General features: G+C 33.8%; 1 protein-coding gene across 1 annotated transcript in view; it reads left to right on the plus strand.

Moving 5' to 3' along the window:
- Positions 1-23,833, plus strand: part of LOC143246339 (ras-related and estrogen-regulated growth inhibitor-like) — a 34,787-nt gene extending 10,954 nt beyond the window's left edge. Inside the window, exons 2-4 of the mRNA XM_076492898.1 lie at positions 20,025-20,081; positions 21,816-21,892; positions 22,819-23,833. Of these exons, the coding sequence (XP_076349013.1) occupies positions 20,025-20,081; positions 21,816-21,892; positions 22,819-23,265 (581 nt within the window). The 3' untranslated portion in view covers positions 23,266-23,833. The remainder of the gene's footprint in view (positions 1-20,024; positions 20,082-21,815; positions 21,893-22,818) is intronic.
- The last annotated feature ends 1,504 nt before the right edge of the window (positions 23,834-25,337 follow it).

Consider the following 25,337-nt stretch of genomic DNA (forward strand, 5'->3'; position numbering starts at 1 on the left):
ATTGTTATCATAAACGCTTCATTTTGAATTTCGCTTTTTTTTGGAATTATGTATACTTCCTTCGACTTTACATCATTTAACCATCCTGCTTTACGAATATCCTTATAGCCTTCCTCGGAAATACCTGTTAAATAAATTTTCTTATATATAACTGCATTTCATTCTCTAATATTTGGGAATTCGCTGTTTGTCAAATATAAAAATTCTGTCATGCCACGACTTGTAACTGCGAGATCTCGCCATATTATTAACATACACAAAAATGGCTTCTTAAAGTTGAAATAATCTTCTGCAAATGGTTTAGAAATTCTGATTTTCAATATATAATAATTTGCATTTTTAGTTACGTTATGAATCAAGGCGGTCGGAGAAATTATCTTTACAAATACGTCTGAAAACCTGAAGATGTTTTACCTTTTATGTAAATTAGATTTATTTGCACCTTAAATTTTATCGTTAGCAAAAATATGAACCTACAACAATTCAAAACTTCTAAGTCAAGGAAAGAATGGCTGACATGACCCAATAGTTAAGACGTTCGACTCGCAACCTACGAGTCTCGGGTTCGACTACTATCACCTTTCAGCCTTGGAAGCATTAAAATACGAAGGTCAATAACACTATCCGATTAGAGTAGTTCAAAATTTCACGATTTGTGGTGTTGATTGCTTTCCATCTAGTCTATCACTTCTAAATTAGGGATTTCTACTGCAGATTGCTTTCGAGCATCTTTGCGAAAAATTCAAAGATATTTATTTGGTTGTTATTTATGTATAAAGCTAGATAACAAACTATCTGTCGCTGACCACTTGTATTGAAACCCAACTTTTAATATCGTAAGCCTGAAATTTAACGTTGAGCCGCTAGGGATGTGTTCAAGCAAAAACAACACAATCGTAAAACCTGTTATTAACGTACAAATTATAGTAAGAGAAACAGTAGTGTTAGTTAACATATTTTAGATTTAATAAAATGCTTTTTTGTTTATATATCCATTGTTTATAAATATTAAAACCTATTACATGCAAGACACATAAGGTGTTTAGTTTGTTTTGAATTTCGCGCAAAGTTACACGAGGGATATCTGTGCTAGCCGTCCCTAATTTAGCAATGTAAGACTAGAGGGAAGGCAGCTAGTCATCACCGCCCACCGCCAACTCTTGGGCTACTCTTTTACCAACGAATAGTAGGATTCACCGATACATTAGAACGCCACCACGGCTGAAAGAGCGAGCATGTTTCGTGTGAGGAGGATTCGAACCCGCGACCCTCAGATTACGAGTCGAACACCTTAACCCACCAGGCCATGCCGGGCTGGACGCATAAAGATTTTAGCGATTTCTCGATAAAAAAATATTGCCATTTAAGTGATGTCTATGTTCACTTTTGTCCATGGATGTTTCAGTGGTAGGCTAGAGGGTTTATAATACTAAGTTTGGGGCTTGATTCTCGTAGAGCACAAAGCCAGCATCATGGAGAATTTCATCCACCCAGTTTAGGTTTTGTGTTGAGAGTTTTCTATTCTAAATTGGTATAAAAATCTCAAATGTCAAATAAAAATAAAATAAAAATTAAACATAATAACAATGAATTAGCCCAGACGTAAAGGTTTCTAATGCCTTGTTAATAATGCCAACTATTAAAGAAAAGAAGATTCATCAAAACTACATTCGTGTGAATATCTGATAACAAACAATATACTATGATTTAATAATTAATGGTCTCTTGTTTTTGTTTGTTATTAAGATATTGAAAACAAACAACAATTAACGCAATGTTATAATCAAACTTTAACATTCGACAATAGTAATAATGTTGTTTTTTTTAAGTTATGATTTTCAACAGATAAGGTTGCTGAAGCACTAAACACGTTTGGTTGTTTGTAGTTAATCACAACGCTACATAGTGGGCTGTCTGTGCTCTGCCCATCATAAGTATTGAAACCTCATTTTTAGCGTTGTAAGTCCGTAAACACACCGCTGTGCCACTGGAGAGTTCATGTTCAGTGACAGGTAACAATAGTGAATGGTTATATTCTCCCAAAACTTATCTCCTCCATCAATAAGTGGGTATTAACCATACCATATATGCTGCCCATTGTGTAGATTGTGTTTTACAGATAAATAGTATTTTTCTTTGTAGAACGAAAAATGTGTATGTGAAGAAACTCGGAAAACGCATTACTACAGTGTCCGAGTAAACATATTAAGTGCTTCAAAATTAGATTATCTGTTTAATACAACCAACTTGTTAGGCGTAAGTCATAGCTATTTAAAATCTAAATTTTAGGCGGTGTTAGACTTTATAATAAAGAGTTAATTTTTGTTTATTCAGAAGTAAGCGTAATGAAAAAAGGTATTCCTTGTTTATTTCTTACAATTATGGTTTTGACAGGACTTAAAGGCGTCGTACTGAAGCCAAAAATTCACGTGGTTTATAGTTTACTCCGCCATATTGGACGTCTAGAGCTTTCATTTGCCTTAAGTGAAAATGATAAATTTGACTTCCAATATACAATAATGTAAACCATATAAGCGGATACTAATAAAGTAAGATGTATCGATAAAACGAATAGCGACGTTTTAGCCACTGACAGCATTTAAAGCCTTACCAGTTCTTGTATTTATAAGGACTGTTATTGATATAGCGGCGTTGAATGAAACAGAATGTTTTGTAACGTCATGGACTAACAGTGCAAGACCTCTATAAAAGAGTTATTTTGATGAGTATTTCTGAAAGGCTTAACAGCTAAATGTTTTTACGTTTTACTATAACTCGCGTGTTTTTTTTTTATTAATATAGCATACAAAGGTTTTTTTCTGGTTGTTCAAATAACAGACAGAAACATTACACTTACAAAACCTTTTTCTGTTAAATTTCTAAATAGGAAGGTTTGTTGTGTGGAATTAAGCACAAAGCTACACAATGGGCGATCTGTGCTCTGCCTTTCACGGACATATCGCTGTGCCGCTGGAGAAGCACATAGAAAGGAATGTTCTACTCTATCTAGCAGGAATGTTTTACCCTATCCAACAATTTTTTATTTACATAAATTGTAAGTTATCAGTTCATGAAATAATGGTAACACAGCACATCCTGACTAAATGTATGTTACTGCAAAAGATCATAAAATGTAATTTGTTTCTCATCTCAGGCCGTGATTAAATCTGATAAGATTTCCTTTCTGACTCGCTTGCTCGTTTCACAACTGAACAATTTCGAGATATTTCTTTCTTACAATTCTGTTTAAATATAAGTCAGTTACATAAGCTCACACTTGAGGAATGTGCTGGAAAGTGCATTACGTTGATAACCTGAAACATAAATGTCATTTAAACCACCTGCTAATGTTCAAAGTGGGATGCAGAAACACGACTGTGGAAAATCATAGTGATGATCATTTCCATGCACAGCTGCGTATTTACGTGTCTTATCACTACAAAAACGTTGAATCAAACCACGTGTTCACGTGTTTTGCATAGCAGATGTCGTGTGTGCGTTTTGACGCATTACCCACGACTGACCTACTTTAACAGGATTTAAGCAACTGGATCGAGTTGTACTGTGATGGTTAATCATTTTTAAAATGGCACTAGAAGGCAGTTATTTGTCAACAGCTTTTGCATTATAACTTGTGTGTCTAAGTGATTATATTGCTTTCACACAAAACATAACTAGAGTTTCTAAGGATCTTAAGTTATTTGTGTCTAAGAATTATCATACACTTATAACAATTCTAGTGACGATATTTAAATTTTGTATTTATTTTTCCAAATCTTAACGAAACATTTAATATGCTCAACATAATCCAGTACACAACTACTCAATACGTGTAATATTTCTGCAAAAACACAACTGTATCAATCATGTTTTTGTGTACACTGTTAAAATAGAATAAGCTTTCGTATAATGGTACTTTGTTTTCCCAGCAAAGCACATTAGTTTGTTTAATAGGATATTAAATAGGATATTATTGATAAGGTTATTAAAAAAATAAAACTGACTAAAATATCGATTTTCATTATTCCTACAAAGTTTCTCAATGAAACATTTAACAAACAAATAATTTAATATTTACTAAAGAATAAAAAAAGAAGACAGTATCTTCTGTCCATGAAAAAGTAATCCAGCAACTGAATAAATTCGTCGGATAAATCCTGGTAGACTATAAAACTCATAGAAACAACTTAAAGAAACTTGCTTTAATAAATTCACACATGTTCGATATTGGACATTAGGGAACCTCTAAGACATCTGTTTTATGATTTTAGCTATTTTATGTTAATCTTATATAACCCTACACAGAATTCGAACCTTTTTGTTAAATAATACTTCCTTCATAGATGCAGAAAACCAATGTTGGGATTTCAACATTATTCCTGAACAACTTGGATCTTTTGCGAGATTCAAGTCTATTTAACATTATCTCCTTCTGAGGAAGAAGTGAGCATGTGACGGGATGCTATCTTATCTGTTGCTACAAGCATTCCCATAGTGAAAATTCCATATAATATTATCTTCTGAATGAATAAAACAAAACGTGTTTGTATTTTGTATTTACGATAAAGCTACTAAGACTTCGATCATCACTAATACTGGCTAGTAATCATTCAACAGCATTCTATAACCTACTATTCACGCTAAGAGACTATCTGTCACTCTTATAACGCACTAAAGATCAACGTGCGGGAAATATTTTGAGCTATCATATGGATTCGAATTCAATTCGCAAGCTATGAAGTCCACAGCACTGCCGTAAAACCAAACTGAGTCCTTAACTGAGTAAATAGCAGTTTTTTCTGCACACACACACAAAATTAAAAAAAATTAAGTACAATAATTTCCATTTAAAACTGTGTTTGTAATTCGCTAATTTATTTAAAACTTCCCGCAAATATAGATATTTAGTTTGTTGTGTTTTTCTAAGAATCACATTTTGTGTTTGAAATTTAAACTTCCTTCACACACATATATAATATATACAAGTAATCCCTATTCTTTGTCTCAAAAAATAATTACATGATCTTCCTATTTTAAATACATTTATACACAATAAATACTGGTCTCAGATAATGCTTAATATTTGTGCTATGTTCTATTATGTTGAACTTGTGCTTTCTTCTCGATGGCAAACAGTATAACCAGTAGTATTCTGAAGAATCTGTAGAACCAAAATGTAAGCCACTTCTTAGTGATAATCAATACGAGGTAGCGCTTTTATATTGATAGTTGTTTTTTGTTGTTTTTAATTTCACGCAAAGTTGCACGACGGCTATCTGCGTCCAAATTTAGCAGTATAAGACTAGAGGGAAGGCAGCTAGTCATCACCATCTACTACCAACTCTTGAGATACTCTTTTACCAACGAATAGTGGGATTGACCGTACCATTATAACGCTCACAGGTCTGAAAGTGGGAGCATGTTGGTGTGACTAGAATTCGAACTAGCAACCCTCGGATTACGAGTCGAGTGCCTTAAGCACCTGTTCACGTCGAGCCCTTTGAGAGTTTGAAAAATATTAAGTTGTTTGAATTATGTTTGAAGAAATATTTTGAATTCCTTGATTTACGGATTAATAAAGTTTATTTTACAATTGAAATTATCTCTGAACATAATCGCGTGGCATTCTTTCGGTTTACAAGCCAAGTAAACAGCTTTATCTCTGACTTATTGTTTTAGAGAATTTACCTGCTCATTTTTGTCTTGCTGCTTCTGGTTTACATATTGCCCTTATGAGAATTTTAAGTTCTCGATATAGGGGTCTAAACCTTAATGTAATTTGCTATTAACAAATTTCTCATAACATAAGTGTTGTACGTCCAGATAGAATATATTTAGTCAGTCGCTTGTCCATTGTCTGGAGCAACTTAAACTAATACATCAATTGATTGATATTATTTGCATTGATCTCAGTTTGAGATGTTAATCGTGATTTTGGTTCGCTTTGTATTTAACGCACAAACTTCTCTGTTTTAGACGTGATAGGCTGTATGAGAACAATTTAAAAGAAAAAAATCTTAATTTCATAATTTCTTTATAGGCTTATCGTTCTACTGTATATTAAAATTAAGTCAACAATGACGTTATGGCATAATGAAATATAAATTCCTTACCAGTTGTTTCAACTGACAAATTTCGGTACCGCAAACAACATCATGTGGTAACTACGTTATCGAAACTAGTTGATTGAAACAACTAATGAAGACTTTATATTTCATTATGATGAAAACTTTGTTGTTGTTGTTTTTTTGTTTATTTTAAACGAAAAGTTTATTATTCAGTATTTTGTTATAAATTAGTTTATTCTCTTTCCCAGCCTCTCGATTGCAGTAATGAATCCGTTTCTGCCTCTTGTGAATCTTGGATACCTTAATGTGCTTCTGGTACTTTGATTATAACACCTGTATTTCATTCGTTTGAAAATAAAATAATTTTTTTTTGTGGTGTTCTGATTCGTCTTAGAGAGGTTTACAGGACCTTCAGTGGCTCCGCGGTACGTCTGAGAACTATAACTCTAAAATTCAAGTTTTAATATCCGCGAAAGGCAGACCAAAGATAGCCCATTTTGTAGCTTAACGAGAAACAAACATTAGTACAAGGTTGATAACCCATATTATATGCTCGTCTTTTATAAAGAGAAATTTTCGTAAACGTGTTTGATTGCTGGACACGTGCTTTAAATATTGTAAATCCTTCGTGTTTTTCTTCTATGCTCAGAATAAACTCTGAATCACTTTTTATATAATCAAAATTATTCCAACTGTCATACGAGCGATTTTATGCAAAATCAGAAATATCTCTTGTATCAAAATCGCTTCAGTTTTTTTTTTGTTTTTTGTTTACAAAACATCCATTTATTTTATTTGTTTTATAATATACTGCTCTTTAAGGCGCTTTCTCACTTCTCGTTTATTAAAAGAATAAAATAAATAAAAAATAATTATGTTCTTATTAAGCACAAAGCTACAGAAAGGGACATTTGTGCTCTGTCCACCACGAGTATCGAAACCCGGTTTCTAGCTTCAAAAGTCCCCAGACATTCTGCTGTGCCACTGATGAGGGAAGGGATCATAACTAAATAATAAAAATTGTCACGACTCATTAGTGATTACAAACATACGCAAGCATGTGCCCACATGTGTATCAAATTGCAAGATATAGTGCATACGTCTTTGTATTTTGTATTTATGGTAAAACCGCAAACATGCCGTTATGACACTGGGGGCAATAAATTATAAACAAAATACGATACAATAGTGTATTTTCGTACTGTGTTACGGGATATATATATATATATATATATATATATATAACTATTTTATATGAACTTAACGTTCTTCGTTACACTTTGTTCCTTTGATAATTAGGTTTCAGTTAAAATGTTTTAACTCACTATTTTTGTTATTTTGGCATTAATAAGCATCACCGAAATATTTGTTTATGCTGTAACCACCATTAATCCTACTAGTAGAAAACTAATGTCTGCTTTCACTGTCATTGTTCATAGAAGTCGTGGTTCTGGGACACAAATGTGAGAACCACTCCAAACATTCTTTCACTTGTGTACATTCTTCACTGATGATTACTCGAGCTTATAGTTACTGTTATTTGCTGCACGCGCTCTTTTTTTTATTGCAGTTTCTCATGTTCATGTACTAGTTGGCAGTCTCTTGGTGGTTTAATGGTAACTTTGTAGGTTTATAACTCTAAAAATCAGGTTTCTTTACTGGCGTGGGCAGATCACAGATAGCTGATTTTATAACTTTGTGCTTAACAAAAAAAAGAAACAAATTAGTATTACGAGGTCTGTTCAAAAAATACGCGGACTGTTTGAATTGCGCGGCTCCAGTTGGTTCCAGGGGAATCCGCTTGGTGTCGCTAGGTTCGCACAAATCAGCTGATTACGACGCCATTTCCCGATTGCAGATGTGCCTCAGAGCTACGAGGTTTTACGTGAAGTGCGATTTTTTCGTTTGACGGATTTCAGAATGAATGACCTGAAGGAGCAATGACTTGCTGTGAAATTTTGTGTTAAACTTGAAAAATCTGCGACTGAATCTTTTGCTATGCTTAACACGGCTTACGGTGATGTTGCTATGAATCGTACGGCATGTTTGAAGTGGCATGAACGTTTTAAGGATGGTCGACAGTCCATTGAAGATGATGAGCGTCCTGGACGTCCTTCCACGTCAACTGATGACCCACACGTCGACAAAATCAACACCCTGGTGCGGGCAAATCGACGTCTGACTGTCAGGGAGCTTGCTGAAGAGTGTAGGATATCAGTTGGATCTTTTCACGACATTTTGACCGAAAAATTGAAGATGCACCGCGTTGCTGCGAAATTCAGCTCTCAGAACTTGTGAGTTTTTGGCCAAACACTCGATCACTGTTCTTCCCCACCCCCCTACTCACCTGACCTTGCTCCTTGCGATTTTTTCTTGTTCCCCAAACTCAAAAGACCATTGAAAGGAAGAAGATTTGAGACGATTCCCGAGATTAAGGCAAATGCTACGAAGGAGCTGGAGGACATTACAAAAGAAGCGTACCAGGACTGTTTCAACAAGTGGAAACACCGTTGGGATAAGTGTGTGCGTTGGGGAGGAGAGTACTTTGAAGGGGTCCCAGACCTGTAACTTCTAAATAAAGTACATTTTGTTTTATGACGTCAGTCCGCGTATTTTTTGAACAGCTCTCGTATTATATTTCTATCAAATCTGCAACTGTTCTGCCCAGATTCGACTTGATGTTTGCACCATATATGATTGAAACTGTAGCTGATATTTCTGCTATCAAAATATTAGTGTTTTCCATTGTTGATGTACCTCAATTCGACTTCCCATTCCAACCTGCTTTGATACACTGTAAAAAAACAATACCTTTTCCTTCATTGAAGAAACGTTGCTTAATAAAGTGAGATCAGGTTTTCTGAATCCTACAAAATATGATGTAGTAAAAGACTTAGTTATTCATGTCAAACAAAAGCAACCTGGAAACATTTCCTGTGCTGGCGGAGTTTTGTAGTTCGGTAACTACCATTAACTGGTAAACACGATCGTTTTCATCTCAGTAATGGAATGAACTAAACCACCCATTTATTGGTTTATTTTCTTCAGTTTAAAATGTTTCTTCTTCCTGTAACGTGTATGTAACTTCTTCACTCTATTCTCTAATCACTTACCTTTTAGCATAATGATGAAATTCGTTGGCAGTTTTAATAAGCAACTGTTTCTCGAATGAAACTTTTTATTGGAATTTACGTTTTAGCTTTCGCTGCGTCACAACATTGTTGTGTGGCATTTCATTTAAATAAGCGGCAAGTCTGAAGGCTAATAGCGATATTAATCAGGATTTGATATCTGCTGTGGGCTGAGACAGATAGCTCATGGTGTAGCTTTTTGCTTAATAACAAATAAATATCGTTCTGTAAAATGATCTAAAAATTACTGTCAAGGTTCTAAAACAGAAAAGAAAAAAACTACAAAATTTAATACAGACAGAGAAACAGATATATGGTGTGACACCTAAATAAGTTTTGAAGTACCATTGAACCTTTAATTCTTAACTAATAATATTATACGAGACTAAAGTACTTGTTAACTACTAGAGCGTAAATAGTTTTTCTTAAACAACTACATCGTTACATGTATACAACATATGAAGGGGATATAAATGTGGGACGTTGTAGGCTTGAGCACCAACATTTCGCTCTCCTTATTTCTATAGCTATTATTTTTATTTTTATTCTATTGCTATTTTTTACTTTATTTTATTTCTTTATGTCAGATTGGTTAATGTAGGTTGAGACTGATAGACGATGTGTTTCCATCTTAATGTGGGTCCTGCTTACGTAGTCACCTCCAAAACGTAGGCTACATTTTCAATACCACATTATAGCTCGTACCCTGGGATTCTTTCAATTAGTGCGGTATTTTTTTTTTTATTTTGGTTTTGGCTTCTTTTCGGTTATAACAAACTAATATATATATATATATATATATATACACATACTTATTACTATAATCTATTACAAAAAGTACAGAAGATTATCGTAATAGAACAATATGCAGATCTGTGTATCACATGAGAACTACAGTTGATAAAGTTACGGTTGAACTGTTTGCATGAAAGACTCAATTCGGCAGTGTTTGGTTTTCGCAAATAGCAAAGGATTCGTTACAAGCTAAGAAACCTTTTCAACGTATAATATTTATAGATTCAGATCATAAAGATATGTTCAGATTGGTAATTTAGAATTTCAATGACAGGGATATCTTTGGATTTTATAGCAAAGGAAAATAATGAAGTATGGATCGATTTGGGGACGCATTCTATTCAGAAAAAGATCTGAGCAAGTCATATACCAACCACCGTAAGCGTCTTGGAACAGATGATAATTCACGAATTCAAAATTCAGTGGCAGAAGCCTTTCACATACCATAGACAACAGTATGCAGTAAAAAATAACTCTGTCTGGAAAACAACGCAAGTCAAGTGTACACAAGTTCCTTCCACGATATACCCAAGAAAGGAAGAACAAATGTGGAACACTCTTATAAATTACAACTAGTGGGGGGAAGCGAAGCAATGCGTAGCAACACTTGATGCAACAAACCTCACACCATTTTCCTCCAACCAATGAGAGAGAAAAATCCAACAACGCTATAGTTTAGAATCTTACTCTTTATAGAGAAATATAAATGTTTTTATTTTCCTTCAAAAGGTCAAAATTACCAAATAATTTTGCCTACAATATAATTGCTTAAATTTATTTAGATAAAGCTACACAAGGGCTATCTGCGCAGGCAGTCCCTGATGTCAAACTAATAGACTAGAGATTATTGTTTTGCTGTTTCTTATTAAGCACACTGCTACAATGAGCTATCTGTGCTGTGTTCTTCACGGGTAACGAAACTTGGGATTTAAGTGTTGTGAGTCTTCAGATTTACTGCTGAGCCACTGGTGAGCAAACTAGAGAGAAAGCAGGTGGTCAGCAGCATTACCCTTCAAATCGTAAGTTACTCTAATAATGGAATTTAATATTCACTCTTGTAACCACCAATGACAATGGGATATGAACCATGGACCCTCGGATTTACAATCAGACATGCCAACCACTAAGCCAAACATAATCCAGTCTAAATTAAACGTTAGGTCATAGAAATCGCCAGGAATTTTCCATTGGAAAGGGATCAGGTTTTAAACCCATAACATTCGAGCCAATGAAATTCCGTTGTATGATTTATGCCAAATTGAACAACGATATTAGTTAAATGGTCCTCCAATGGAACATCAGCAAATTTGCAGATTTGCAAAGGCAAAATTCGTGGTTCGATTCCACGCGATAGACACAACAAATGGTCCAGCATGGCTTTGTTTTAGAAACAAAGATTAGCCAAAGAAAGAGATTACGAATATGAAATTATAACACCATGTTCAACGGTTTAGGCAGCCCTAATATTCTGTGGCCATCAAAATACAATTAAGGTTTGCATCCAATGACCCCTCCAATGTCACTCATATCAGCTATTTAAAAAAAAAACAACAGTAAAATAAATGTCCAAATATTTATTTTTGGAGCATTGTAATTCATGATTGTATTATTATATTTTAAAATGATTTTGTTCAATCTGTTCTTGAAGACAATAAAAATATTCAGCAAATACTGTTTTTAATCTAAAACCAAATAAAAGTTTACATTCTGAAATAAAAGAAATTACTGACAACCGTTTTCCCACTTACACAAGAAATAGATTTTTGTTGTTTTTTACACAAAAAATTAAATAAAAACGTTGAACTTATCAAACTTTTTTACCGCGGCGTGCACATTTTGTTGCCTAATGTCAGATGACGCGAGTGTCTCACTGCGTATAAAACAACAGCTTCTGAGTAAACGCATCTAACAAATTTAACTACAGTGATGTCGAGAAAACCCACTTGCAGAGAAAAATATATACGTAAAAACGGCTCGTTTGGGTTGAGAAAATATTTTACGTAGAGGAGCGAACATCGTTTCGACCTTTTTCGAACCTGACGACGACCGAAGAAGGTCGAAACGTTGTTCGTTCCTCTACGTAAAATATTTTCTCAACCCAAACGAGCCGTTTTTACATATATAAATTTTAGCTACATTTATGTTACAAGTCACCTAATTGTTTATAATCTCTTTACTAATCTTAAGATTTATGATATAGTCGTAATACAGAGAACATCAAAGACGGTTTCTAAAACTACGGGGTTAAGGTTCCAAATCCTGTTTATTTTGTACTGAAGAAATCATCCAAGTTGTGCTCTCAATATATATAGTATTGTGTGTGTGATTGTGAATTAGCTAATTAAACTGAAAAAAATGTAACAATTAGCTAAGGAGAGTAGCAATACATCGCAAAGGAAAAACAGTATTCAGTTTAATATAATTATAATGTAATCTTAAAATGCCAACATCGATTTAATAACAGCCTGTCGTTACTATGAGCGAAGTTAGAATCTCGGTTGGCCTAAAGTGAAACAATACATTGTAATAAAAAAGAATTAGCATTTTTGTTTCTTCCATTTTAAAGAGTTTTTTTAAAACTGTTTTGTTTAGCTTTAAACAAAAATATTTTAACAATGCCATGTGTTTAAAATTTTCTCAGTGTACCAGATATTTACGAGGCCACCTGGCATTAATTGAATGTTACAAATTTTTTAGCTCTTCATTTTTATTTTATGACGCCTTTTGTTATTCACTAACAAAAGTCCTGACAATGCAGTTTTATTTCTAGGTACATTATATACAAAAATAATATGAGTTGATACTTAAAATCTGTTATTTCTCAATCTCTAATGAATAAGCTCAAAGAGCACCGCCTGATAAATTTGCTGAAAAACAATTCGTCTATATTTGAATGCTTTAAAATTTGTTGAAAGGATTGTTAGGTTTTTAATTTTCTTTTATCGCTCCTTTGAAAAATTATCGCTGGCTCGTTCTTAATGGAGCTCTTCTTTGTTTATACAGACATTAACCCACAAATTAAAACATATGACTGGAATTTCAACTAAATACAATAAAAGTATGAAATATTGCTCAAACACTAAGTGATGCCTTTTTGTATGAAGTAAGGTCACAGGTCAAAGTAGCCCTTAACCAAAGTTTGGAAGTTCAAAAGTATAAAGGACAGGGTTATCAATGCAGTTTGTGTGTGTGTGTGAACGTTGGATGTTGTATACTTTTGACTTGTGGTCAGTAGTGAAAGTCATACTGAAGACCATACTCTATGCATTTTTGTGGAAATATGCAAGGTTTCATTTATTTTTTAATCTTGTTCGAAAACACCTTTTGTTATCACAATTGCCTCTATGTGGGGTGAATTGCACGTTTGTTTTAAAATTAAGTACAAAGCTATACAATGGGCTATCTATGTTCCGCCCACCACGGGTATTGAAACCCGGTTTCAAGCGTTGTAAGAGCCTAGATATACCGCTGTGCCACTGTGGAGCGAAACGTAGTAAAGTTTAAATACGCAATAATATTCATCATTCATTTTGGAATATGTAAAGTGGTGAGTTTCTAATTATCTTATTAATTCCAAAGAGACACGTTTCATAAAATGTATTGTTTTCCAGTGATAACAAAGCAAACAGAATTATCCTCGTAAAAGTAGAAATGGTTTTGGTTTTGATTGAGTGTCAGTTTTGTTAACGATATCTAGTGAAGTGCCACAGCAGAGATCATAATCAATTATAAGCAGACAGTTTATTGAGTTCTTTAACTATTTTATTTGAAAATTGTTCATGTTACTTAAGATCTTAAAAGTACTTTGTTATAATTAAAAACACATTTCTTTGGGTAGTAGAAGAATTATACTTGTGCACGGGAGCACAGTAAGTTAGACCCACGGTAAACTGGTAACAATGGTTTATCAGCATAACACAAATTGTTTTATGTATAGAATATACTACCTGTCTCAACAGAACATTGGCCTGTCTCGTTCAGGTTTCAAAAAAAGACAGACAAACGGTCTTTTGTGACACTTGCTATGTTCTATATATAAAATAATTTTCTTTATACTGATAAATCGTTCTTTGTTAACTTAATATAGAGCAAGTATATTATAAAAATCCTCTCTTTCTTTTAAGAACTTTGTATTTTTCTTTTAATCAGATCAATTTATTCTTCGTTATGTCAATCTGACTATTCAAAGCAAAATGCATAATTTATTTTATTACCTACACAAGAATAAGTTGTAGTAGCTATTTCTCTAGAAGAGCTTAAATTAGTTTTCTTAAATGACTTCACATTTGTCAGCTCGAGAAAAACAAACAAACAAAAGTTCTAAATACGGCGCTGAAAAAGCAATCAGATGGAATGTTGGAGAGACGTTAACCCGACCCCTTTACGGAGTTGATTGGATAGGCGGTTCTGTTCCTTCTGGAGAGAGTATTGAGCTTAGTATGTATCTACTTTTACAACCTGATGTATGTTTAGTTTAGTAAGGATGGATTTAGGTCAGATGCAATTTTCCATAGCAACAAGAATACTTCACTGTTTCATGACAGGAAGAAAAGTGTTCGTTCATCAAGACTTAATAAATTCACAATCTCCCTGTCTAACAACAGTCGCTTAGCTCATTCATTTAAACTTTTAAGTTATTCCATATTTTCCGTAAATGTGTTTGTGAGATTAATAGTTTATGTTTCAACATTTTTAAGACAATAATTATTTTTAGACATTGCATATGTTCGTGTCGTAGCTAAAAGTTTCCAGCCAACTCACTCTCTTTCAAAGATGATCACGTTTTACGTGAAGTTTATTTTGTAACCCATACGTCGTAATCGCATCTACAGAACAATCAATCATGTTAAGTGTAAAAGATAGGACAACATGTATACAAGGCAAATTAACGCCTTATATAGCAGCAGATTATTAACCTGTATTCAGTATAATATAATGTATCTGTGGCAAAATATATGCTTGTTGGCATACATAGATGTTTGGCTTCCTGATCTCTCTATTCCTGTTGGGATAGTGTTTTTGTGAATTGGATATGTTTCACATCGATTTCAACATCTGTACATAACGATATACATAGACCAAATTATAAGAACACGTCAGAAGCAAGCAACAAGTTGTGGTCACTACTGTTAGATTTTTATCGGACCGGATTATTTACAGCATACGTCTGTGACATATTGGAAATAAATTTCAACAATAAAAGGACAGCACTCAATCCACTTGTTTTAAAATAATATATTCAAAACAAGACAAACGTGTGTACAAAATTTCACTATACTATTTGTTATTACAGTTGTAACTAGAGCTGTAAATAATTGTCTCAATTTTGTCAAAGTTGCTACAGACGGATTCAATTACATTATAAAACACGAATTCCTCTTCTCTAGCAGATTATTACAATTACTACTATAGCTGTTGATTACCAAAGTTGTATCCAGAGCTTTTAATAATTGTCTCTTTTTCGTCAAGGTCCGCACAGACGGATTCAGTTACTTTAGAACACCCTTTGACGAGACAAATTACACTTCTCTATCATTGTTATTCAATACACTCTGTGAAAATCCTTTGTAAAATGACCCATTACGACTAAACTCGCACACAGATTAACTTCACTTTTACTTTCAGTTTGACTAACGTACTTTTTTAACTAACTTCGTCACCTATATATGTATATTGCCCAAATGAGGCCTAAAAGTTTATACAAACTACAAGTCGTTATAATGTAACAGTACTTAATTAAAGCAAGAAAATATTCAGAAGGTTGGTGTATGATATCAATTTACAGCAATTGAACAACAAATAATTTATAAACAGTTACATCTTCTTCTTTCTTAAAGTATCTAATCAAAACATTGACGTGGTAGATCTTGATTTTCCATTTGCATTTTATAGTTCATTCGTAGACCATTTTCTTGCACTTTAAAACTCATTTCCACGACGGGATGAGTTTGTTCTTGTTAGTATATAACAGAATTAAGATATTCTGTGCAGCTTTGAAACATCAATCTTTGACCTTTTTGTCATAATACTGCTTCTGACTGTCTGCAGCTGCGTACAAGCTCTAGCACATACTGGTATGTGTTCCTCACTGGTAGCTATTTTTTTCCCGTCCACTGCTTTTTCAATAAGTGCATCAAACCATGTACCGTTCTTCAGCACAGAAACTCGAAAGGTGAAAACCTGTACCTATTTGTGGGATTTCTAGGTAAGCAAACACTACTGCTTGCTCTACACTTTATTTGAAAATTGCACATGCCGCTTAAGATCTACAAAACACTTTGTTGTGATTTTAAACACATAGTAGAAGAATTTAACTTATGCGCGGGAGCACAGCATGTTAGAACCACGTGCTTTTTCATTTTATCCTAATCACGTGGTGTCTTTTGTCACCTCTCCTTCAGTATTTTCTTTAATACTCTATTGACTCTCTCACAATGAGTGTCACATCAAGAATTGCCTAGTACTAATGAGTCTTGCATTTCTTGCATCGATTTTAAAGTAAACTGGCTTCCTCTTTGCCCAGGATCTTTTTTGGAAAGTCTACTCTACAGAACACTTCTAGGAGAGCTTCTGATACTCTCTCCATCATTATCTTTGGCAATGCTATGGCTTCTGCATAACGTGTTTCAAAGTTGTCCACCGTCAGCACATACTGGTTGTCCTTGTCAGATACATACGCTAGTGGTTTGATCAACTGCACTGCTACTCTGCTAAATGGTCCTTCTATAAGAGGCATAACACGAAGGGACACCTTGGCTACTTTCTCTCTAGACATTGTCCTTTGGCAAATGCCACATGACCTACAGCGTCTAGACACATCTCTGATGATCCCTAGCCAGTGAAAATTGTTCTTTATTTTTATATCATTTTCTTTGCTCTTAGATATCTCTCGCAATCGACTCAGGAGTCAGTACAATCACTTGAGTCCAGTGTTCTGTTGGTACTATGATCTGTTCCCCAGTATAACTACCTTGAAAGATCTGGTACAGCTTTTACTTATGGTCCTACATTCTGCAAGTCTTCTTTTCCATTTATCTATGTTTCACAGATATTGTCCCAAGGTTTCTGCACTGATGTATCTTTCTCCTGTGCTTCTTTCAACTGTCATAAATGTGGCCTCAGAGTCTCCCACATAGCATGGAGTACCCAATTTTTTCTTGCTATGAGAATCTTTCTCACTGTTTCATTAATCAGCACACAAAGAAGTACCTTGCCAAGCATCTGCACATCAGAGACTAGACTAGTTCTCATTGCTGCACCCATTGTCTCTTAGTACCGTCACTTTCTTGTCCCCAACATGGTCTTCATCCTCTGGCATGTTGTAATTTGTTGGCACATATTGATGTTTATTACATGCTTCAATCACCACTGGCGTTAGTGATCCATTTGCTAAATTAAGCTGATCATTAACCATGCACTGTTTAATCATTGGTAAGAGAGTAGCCCAAGAGTTGGCGGTGGGTGGTAATGACTAGCTGCCTTCTCTGTAGTCTTACACTGCTAAATTAGGGACAGCTAGCGCAGATAACCCTCATGTAGCTTTGCGCAAAATTCAAAAGCAAAAGAAACACTAATTTTTTCTTGCCAGACCTTTCTTTGTAGCTCCAACTGCTTTATGTTGAGATTTCTGTCATTATCTTTTTGATAAAGGACGTGCACTTCATTGTGCCCCATTTTATAGCAAACATAACATCTCTTTGCTTTTTGTTGCGATTTCTGCTCTTACGTGTTCGTGAGAGGCTTGCACTCACTTGCAATGTGCTCCATTTTATAAAAAGAATATCATCTCTTCTTTCTTCTGTCTGTCGACCTTGTGTCATATTTGGTGGCATTCTACTTCTGGTCAGCTACCCCTGCTTTCAGCTTTAACTGGTTATTCTTGGACTTTTTAATTATACTCCCTTCATGGGCACTTTTCTGCCAGTTTATTCATTTCATTCATCAATTTTGGTATTCTATTCTTTAAGAAAAGCAGCATGTCAGTTAAGCATATGATCATGAACTATTCACGTATTAGTAAATCTGCCAGTCCTTCAAACTATTCTCGCACGTAACCATGTCAGTCCAGCTCTTGAAGTACTGTGAAGACGTGCTACAAGGTAAAATACAGTTTCTCCAGTACCAGGTTTGACTTCTCTGAATTTCTGACAAAATAAACTTTCCTCAGTATGTTCATAGCATTTCATCATCATCACTTTTAACTTATCATAGTCTATGGTTTGATCATACTTGTAGACCTTTTCATGGCAGAAGTGGACAGCGACAGACTGTCTTTTATATCTACCCAAGAAAACATTCATGTCGTCTTTCTATTTCTCAAATTTCAATAGTTTGAACCTGACCCTATTGTAATTCTTCGATCCTTCTACTTTCTATTGGATAAGCTTGGCGATCCCAGTTTGTTGTACTTTTATTCATTCTAGTTCCAACCTTTTCTATCTCTTCCCTTTTCTTATTTCTCAGTTAGTGCTTTTTATTCAATCTATTTGCAGTTTCTCTTCCTTCTACATTTTTATTTCTTAATTGGTGCTTTTATGCTCTCTAGTTCTAATCTTTCCTTCCTCTTCTTTTCTTCTTTCACTCTTTTCCTTTCTATTTTCTTTTCTTCTTTTAGTCTTTCTGTTGCCATTCTTTGGTAGAACACTATCTTTTGGACCAAGTTCTTTACCTCTCTCTATCTATTTATCAAAATCAATCAACGTATTTTTATAATGTGATTGTATTCTCTACACTATCACTACCATTACAGTTGTGCATATATAAGTCTGTTTCTGCTGCCATTCACTTCTTCTTCTACTACCATTTATCACTGTATAATCTTGGCTGGCTTGCCAACGTTAAGTTTTTATATGGTTTGATTCTTTACATTTCATATCTCTGACTTGTTGAAGATAAATTTCAACAGCAAACAGGCAGCACATAATCCACTTGTTTTAAAAGAGTACATTGAAAAGAAGTCAGACAAGTGTAAATTCATTGCATTGTTAGTTATTAAAATTGTATCAAGACCTTTAAATAATTGTTATTTTTTATTAAAGTCGAGACAAACGGGTTCATTTATATAGCACCCTTTGATAATACAAATTATTCTCCTCTACTCTATTATTTAAATACAGGGATATGATATTCACTTTAAAATCCCAACTATAATTGTTGGTTACCATAGTTGTATCTAAACCTTTAAATAATTGTCTCCATTTCATCAAGATACACCCTCTGACAAGACAAATTATTCTTATCTATTTCTCTTATTACAATACAAGCTATGAAAATCATTTTATAAATCACCCATTATAGTTAAACTTGCAGACATTCTAACTTCACTTTTACTTTCATTAACGTACTTCTTGCACCAACTTATCACCTATATATATATATGCCCATACTCTACAAACTACGAGACGTTTTTATTTAACAATATTCACCTCAAGCATCAAGAGAAATTTAGAAGGTTAGAGTATAGTGACGTCAATTCACAACATCTGAACTACACAACAAATTATTCGTAAACAGTCACGTGAGGAGACCTGCGAAAAGTTATCGCTTCTAAGATCCCCATTCCACCAAACATATCTACCCTTTCAACCATGGCTGCGTTATATGCAATGGTCAATCCCACTGTTCGTTGGTGGTATTGACTAGCTGTCTTCACTCTAGTCTTTCATTGCTAAATTTTGGACGGCTAGAGCAGGTAGTCATCGTGTAGCTCAAAGCAAAATCGAAAACAAATAAATAAACGCTACTAAAAATACTATATTTGACACTCTCGTACTAAATTTAAATTAAACAGTTTTTAATATCCAACACTGCGATACATTTTTCTTTTTTTTTTAAATAAAAATTAAGTTTTGGTTTTGTAACAGCATAGCCCTCAGCCTAAAGCTAAATATTTATTTAGAAAAAAAGGTTTTATTGTAAGAATTTTAACATACTCATTGGACCAGAAACAGAGTGGATGTTACCTTTGTATATTAAATACAAATAGAACAAATTCAGATAATCATAAAGATGTTGTTGTTTTTCTTTTCAGCCGTGATAGTTCGTTTTCTGACCCAACGTTACATTGGCGAATACCGTTCGAACACAGGTTTGTAATCTATATTTGTATTCCTTACTAAACCTTAACAATTTGCGTATGGTTAATTTTAAAATGCAAATTTTCAGTTAACAGTGTGGTGTTAATAAATAGAATCACCCATTTAATGTTTATAATCAAAGCTTTAATATTATCAAAACGTTTTAAGATGTCAAAAATAAACACATATAAGATATTTAGGCTAAGTTCATTTCAGTAAAAATAAAGATAAGCACCATTTATCTCATGTGTAACACAAATTTTAACCGCTCTTTTCCATTATCGTAAAGATCTAAACCCATAAGTTTGGGATGAAAGAATTTAGTTGTTTACCATAAGCCTGTAAAAAAAAATGTAGTAACAATATTTCTTTCAATTATTAAGTCGCACTGTACTCTCACGATCTCTACAAAGTTCAACGCAGTTGCAGATCTAAGGTAAAAGAAACGTCTGTCATTCATCGAAGTGAACTTTATAAACATATGCGTGGCTTCAGTTAAGTACACGGTTGTAGTTAGTTCATATGTTGACAGCTTACTTTAATTGACTCTTACTCTATTTCGTCGTTCTTCGTAATGCAAATTCGTCTTCCACTCTGTGACAAAAACGGAACAGATGTCTCAGAATGAGTTTTTTTATTATTTATTTCTGTTTCCTTTTGGACTGTTTGTGGAGTGATTTGAATGTTTGTTTTTACTGGTGAAGTAAAAAATTATTGTTTTTTTATCATTTGTCAAATACTTGAATATTTTATTTTGTTGAAACTTGCATATGTCCTAAAAGAAATACTTCTAAAATCTGTAACATTAAAGTTTCTTCAATGTAAGAAGTGACATATTTGTCAAAATCTTAGGCAGAGAGGTTTAGTTAGATATCCTTGTTTTAAAATGGAAAAGTTAACTCTTGTTGACCTTAACAAGGAAATTACGCTAGGGCACTACATGCAAGCAACAATTGATGCAATGACATCAAACACTTCTTGTTTAAAATTATTCGAAATGTCTCGTATTGTAACATAATTTTCCTATATGCTAATTCACTGCTTAATTATCATGTATATCTTTATGATACACTTCGTGAAACGTGTTGAATTAAAGATAAGAGACATAGCTGGTGTGTTGATACTAATCTAACAATACCTGTTTCCACACCTGTTTTAAGTTACTTTAGTGCCCTGACATAATAACACGAACAGTCTTGCCAAAGTTGTGATATTTGTGGTATTAAGCTATAATGTAAAACAACCAATAAAATGAACAGAAACATCATGTTCAGTAGAATTATGTGTCACGAGCGTGAATGCTGTTTGTATGTTTTGAATTTCGGGCAAAACTACACGAAGACAATCTGCACTAGCTGTCCATAATTTAGCAGTGAAAAACTGGAGTGAACGCAGCTTGCCATCACCACCCACCGTCAACTTTTGGGCTACTCTTTCATCAACGAACAGTGGAATTGACCGCAACGTTATAACACTCCCAAGGATGAAAGGACGAGCATGTTTGGTAGAAATGGGGATCCGGCTCCATGACCCTCAAACTGCGAGTTAAGCGCCTGATTACCTGGTCATTCCGAGCCTCAGATGCTTGAAACTGTTGTGTGTATTTCTGGTGGCATTATTGACTCCATGGTTACTCGTATTCATACGCCAGGGTAGTGTATAATATAATATAAGGTTAACTTAGTCATCTGTGTAATGGGAATTTTTTTTAAAAAAAAAGTTAATTTGATATTTTCTCCTCACAGATTGGTTGTACAAGCACAATGTGACATGTGATGAAACTTCTAGCGAGGTGGAAATCTTGGACATTTCCCGCTGGTCGGTATGTGATCCAAATGACATTTTTGTTGCTCTCTGAATATTAGTTTACCTTATATTCTTCATTTGTATGCCACATTAATGTGTGGTAAAAATAGAACTGTATACTAACTCCTTTTAGTTTTGTAAGTACATTTACTTTAATGGGTATGTGTATGTGTGTGTCTTTTCTTATAGTAAAACCACATAGAGCTATCTGCGAAATCCAACGAGGGGAATCGACAGCTGATTTTAACGTTGTAAATCCGTAGACTTACCGCTGTTCCAGCAATGGACCGCTTGAAGGGTGTTAATTTATGTTTTAGAAATATATGTTGTATTTGTGTTACCATGCGTATTTATATCAGATACATGTGTTACAGGGAGGGTGTTGACAACTTTTAGTAAAAGAATATTTCAGATGGCTACTCTATAAATCGTTGAGAAAAAAAAAGTTCCTGTTTGGTATAAAACAAATTAAGCTAATTTGAAGACATATGATCTAATATTTATTTGAAAAAAATGCTAAACGACTCAATTATCAAACGAATTAAATAATATATTTTATTGCTCTTTTTAAATCCAGTTTGTAAAATAAAAATATCTAGAAGGCGCTTTTCGACAAAAGTTAACCAGTCTGTAATTATTTTATGATGTTAATTACTAATTTTTCTGCGTAAGTTATTTATTAGCTATTAATTTATATTTTTGTGGGCAAATTAATTGAGCATGATAGCTACAAATTGATATTTTTGTGTATTTCTTTCCCTCAGAGGTATCAGTTCTGTCACTTTGTTGAGTTGTAATAAAATCTGTGGTTTTTATCGCTTTTTTCATTACCTTTGTTTCAGTTTCAATCAAACCTTTGATCACGTCATACCATTAATTAATGTCTTTGATTCTCACCTTAAACTGAACAAGCATTATTTGTTATTATTTTTCTCCAACCAGGATGACTGTTTGCCTATTGACGAGGTTCAGTCCGCAGATGCCTGTATTGTTATTTATAGTATCTGTGACCGGGAAAGTTTCATCAGAGCTCAGGACTGTCTTAATTTGATCCACCGTTTGAAAGCTCCTCAATATATTCCTGTCGTGTTGCTAGGCAACAAAAGAGATTTGGAACTAGGCCGACAGGTGTCATTTGAAGACGGAAACGAACTCTCTACGCAATACGGTTGTGACTTCAGTGAAGTATCTGCTGCAGGTAATTATGCCGGCGTTAATGAAGCCTTTTACAGTCTTATTCGCCAAGTTAGAACTTCTCGGCATCAAAGGTCTCTTCCTAGACAGAGAAAGAGAAACATCGTCACAGTTTCCAAGGTGTTGAGTGCAATGTTTAGGAAAAATTCCCATAAAGATGCCCGAAAGAATAAACAAACACTCTGTTCACTATGAGATTGATAAACTGTCAACAACAGTATCAAAATGTTAAAGCAAGTTAGAATGAAATATCGTAGGATATCCAGTGAGGCGTGGTTGTTTACACCGTGAATTGCACAACTATAATAATAGATGCTATTTCCACGTGAGGAATAAGCGTTTTGAAATCTTAAAGAATTCCTAAAAGCCCTACATGTTTTATACCATGACAGTGGTAATGTGTTTATAGGAGGTAAATAAATATTTCAGACCGTTTCCATTCTCTATACGGAAACTTTTGAAAGTCCACCAGAATGTTATAGGTCAGCAACTGATCATCATGAATGGTGAAGGCCCAGGGATCAGTAAAATATTATTTATTTGGGGAAAAGCTATAACAGCTTCTAACGTTTTATTTATAGGAATCGTACTTCATGCACTAGAACGTTCTGGTTAAGTGTTGAAAGCATCGTAACTTATGACTTTTATCCAACGTATAGAATGGATTTTTTTAAAAACATTTAACGTATACTTAATCTCGTTCTGTACAAGAGAACACAAGTTATCAATGTTTTGTTAAATTAAAAGTGGTAAGAAACTAAAATTTTCATTTCTTTTTTTTTATATTTTAAGCCCCTCCCTCCGGAAGGCTTCAGGCTTACGGCACTAAAAACCGAATTTCAATGCCCGTGGTAGGCAAGTTACAGATAGCCCATTTGTGTTTGGGAACAAGCAAACCTATTTTTAAACGATAACGTCTTAAAACATATATATTATTGCTTTTAAAATCTAGTTTTTAAAACAAAAATATCTGGAATGCGTATGGCAATAAAATTAATCATTTATAGTAATTGTTCGTTTTAAGCAAAGGATTAAAATTGTGGTAACGCTTAAAAACACATCATTAAATCTTTAAAATCGTAGTAAAGCTTAGGAAACACATAATTAAATATTTAAAGTCGTGGTAAAGCATAGGAAACACATCATTAAATTTCATGAATCTTGATAAAGCCTAAAAAACACATCATTAAATTTCGTGAATCGTGATAAAAATCTATAAAACACATCATTAAATTTCATGAATCGTGGTAAAACCTATAAAACACATCATTAAATTTCATGAATCGCTGTAAAGCCTAAAAAACACATCATTAAATTTCATGAATCGCTGTAAAGCCTAAAAATCACATCATTAAATTTCATGAATCGCGGTAAAGCCTAAAAAACACATCATTAAATGTCGTGAATCGCGGTAAAGCCTATAAAACACAGCTTCAAAGTTTAATAATCGTAGTAAAGCCTATCAAATATATATTTGAATTCTAAAATCGTGATAAAGCCTATGTTTAAAAAATCGCAGTTAAGCCTATAAAACATAGGTTTAAATGTTTTAAAAAAGTTTAATACAATAAAAAACGAGTATAAATACATGATGAGAAAGTAACATTTATATGTCAAAATGACATATAAATTAGAATAATAAGTACCTTATCTGATATGATAATGAGAACATCTTATAATAAAAGTTTCTTTTCAGTGTCAGTCTCATTACAGTTTCTGTTTAATTGTGGTTTTTCTTCACTTTATAATTTAACTACGATTTGTAGAATAAGCAACATTTGTGTAACTAGGTAGCGCTTTTAAATTATTCATCAGACAAACTATTTAAAATACTTGAAATAATTATGATGCCCAACCTAACATCTGATTCACTTCTTGTCACCGAGTAATATTTGATTCAATAAATTTCGACCATCAGCAGTAACTCTGAACAAGGACAAGTCGTTAAGTTTTCTCAAGCGTACCTCTATTTAAGTGTTAGCAATACTTCCAAGTTTGTTTGTTTTTGTTAGTATTATTATCCTTCTTTCCTAATAAGGCGATCTCATTATATTTCCATTATTATTCAACTTTCAATTCCTAACTTAAAGCTCTAGCTTCCAGTGATTTCATTTTTATCAAAATTGTAAATTTTGTTTTCTTCACAAGTGTCTCAAAGTCTACATTTTTCACCCACGTAATTTCTATGACGTATTAAACCTTGTCTTTACGTCCTACGTTTGGTCAGATATTTAAGCTTTATTTCTTCTGTTGTCATTTTTAATAGT

The sequence above is a fragment of the Tachypleus tridentatus genome, chromosome 1 (assembly GCF_004210375.1).
Source record: "Tachypleus tridentatus isolate NWPU-2018 chromosome 1, ASM421037v1, whole genome shotgun sequence".
Lineage (NCBI taxonomy): Eukaryota > Metazoa > Arthropoda > Merostomata > Xiphosura > Limulidae > Tachypleus > Tachypleus tridentatus.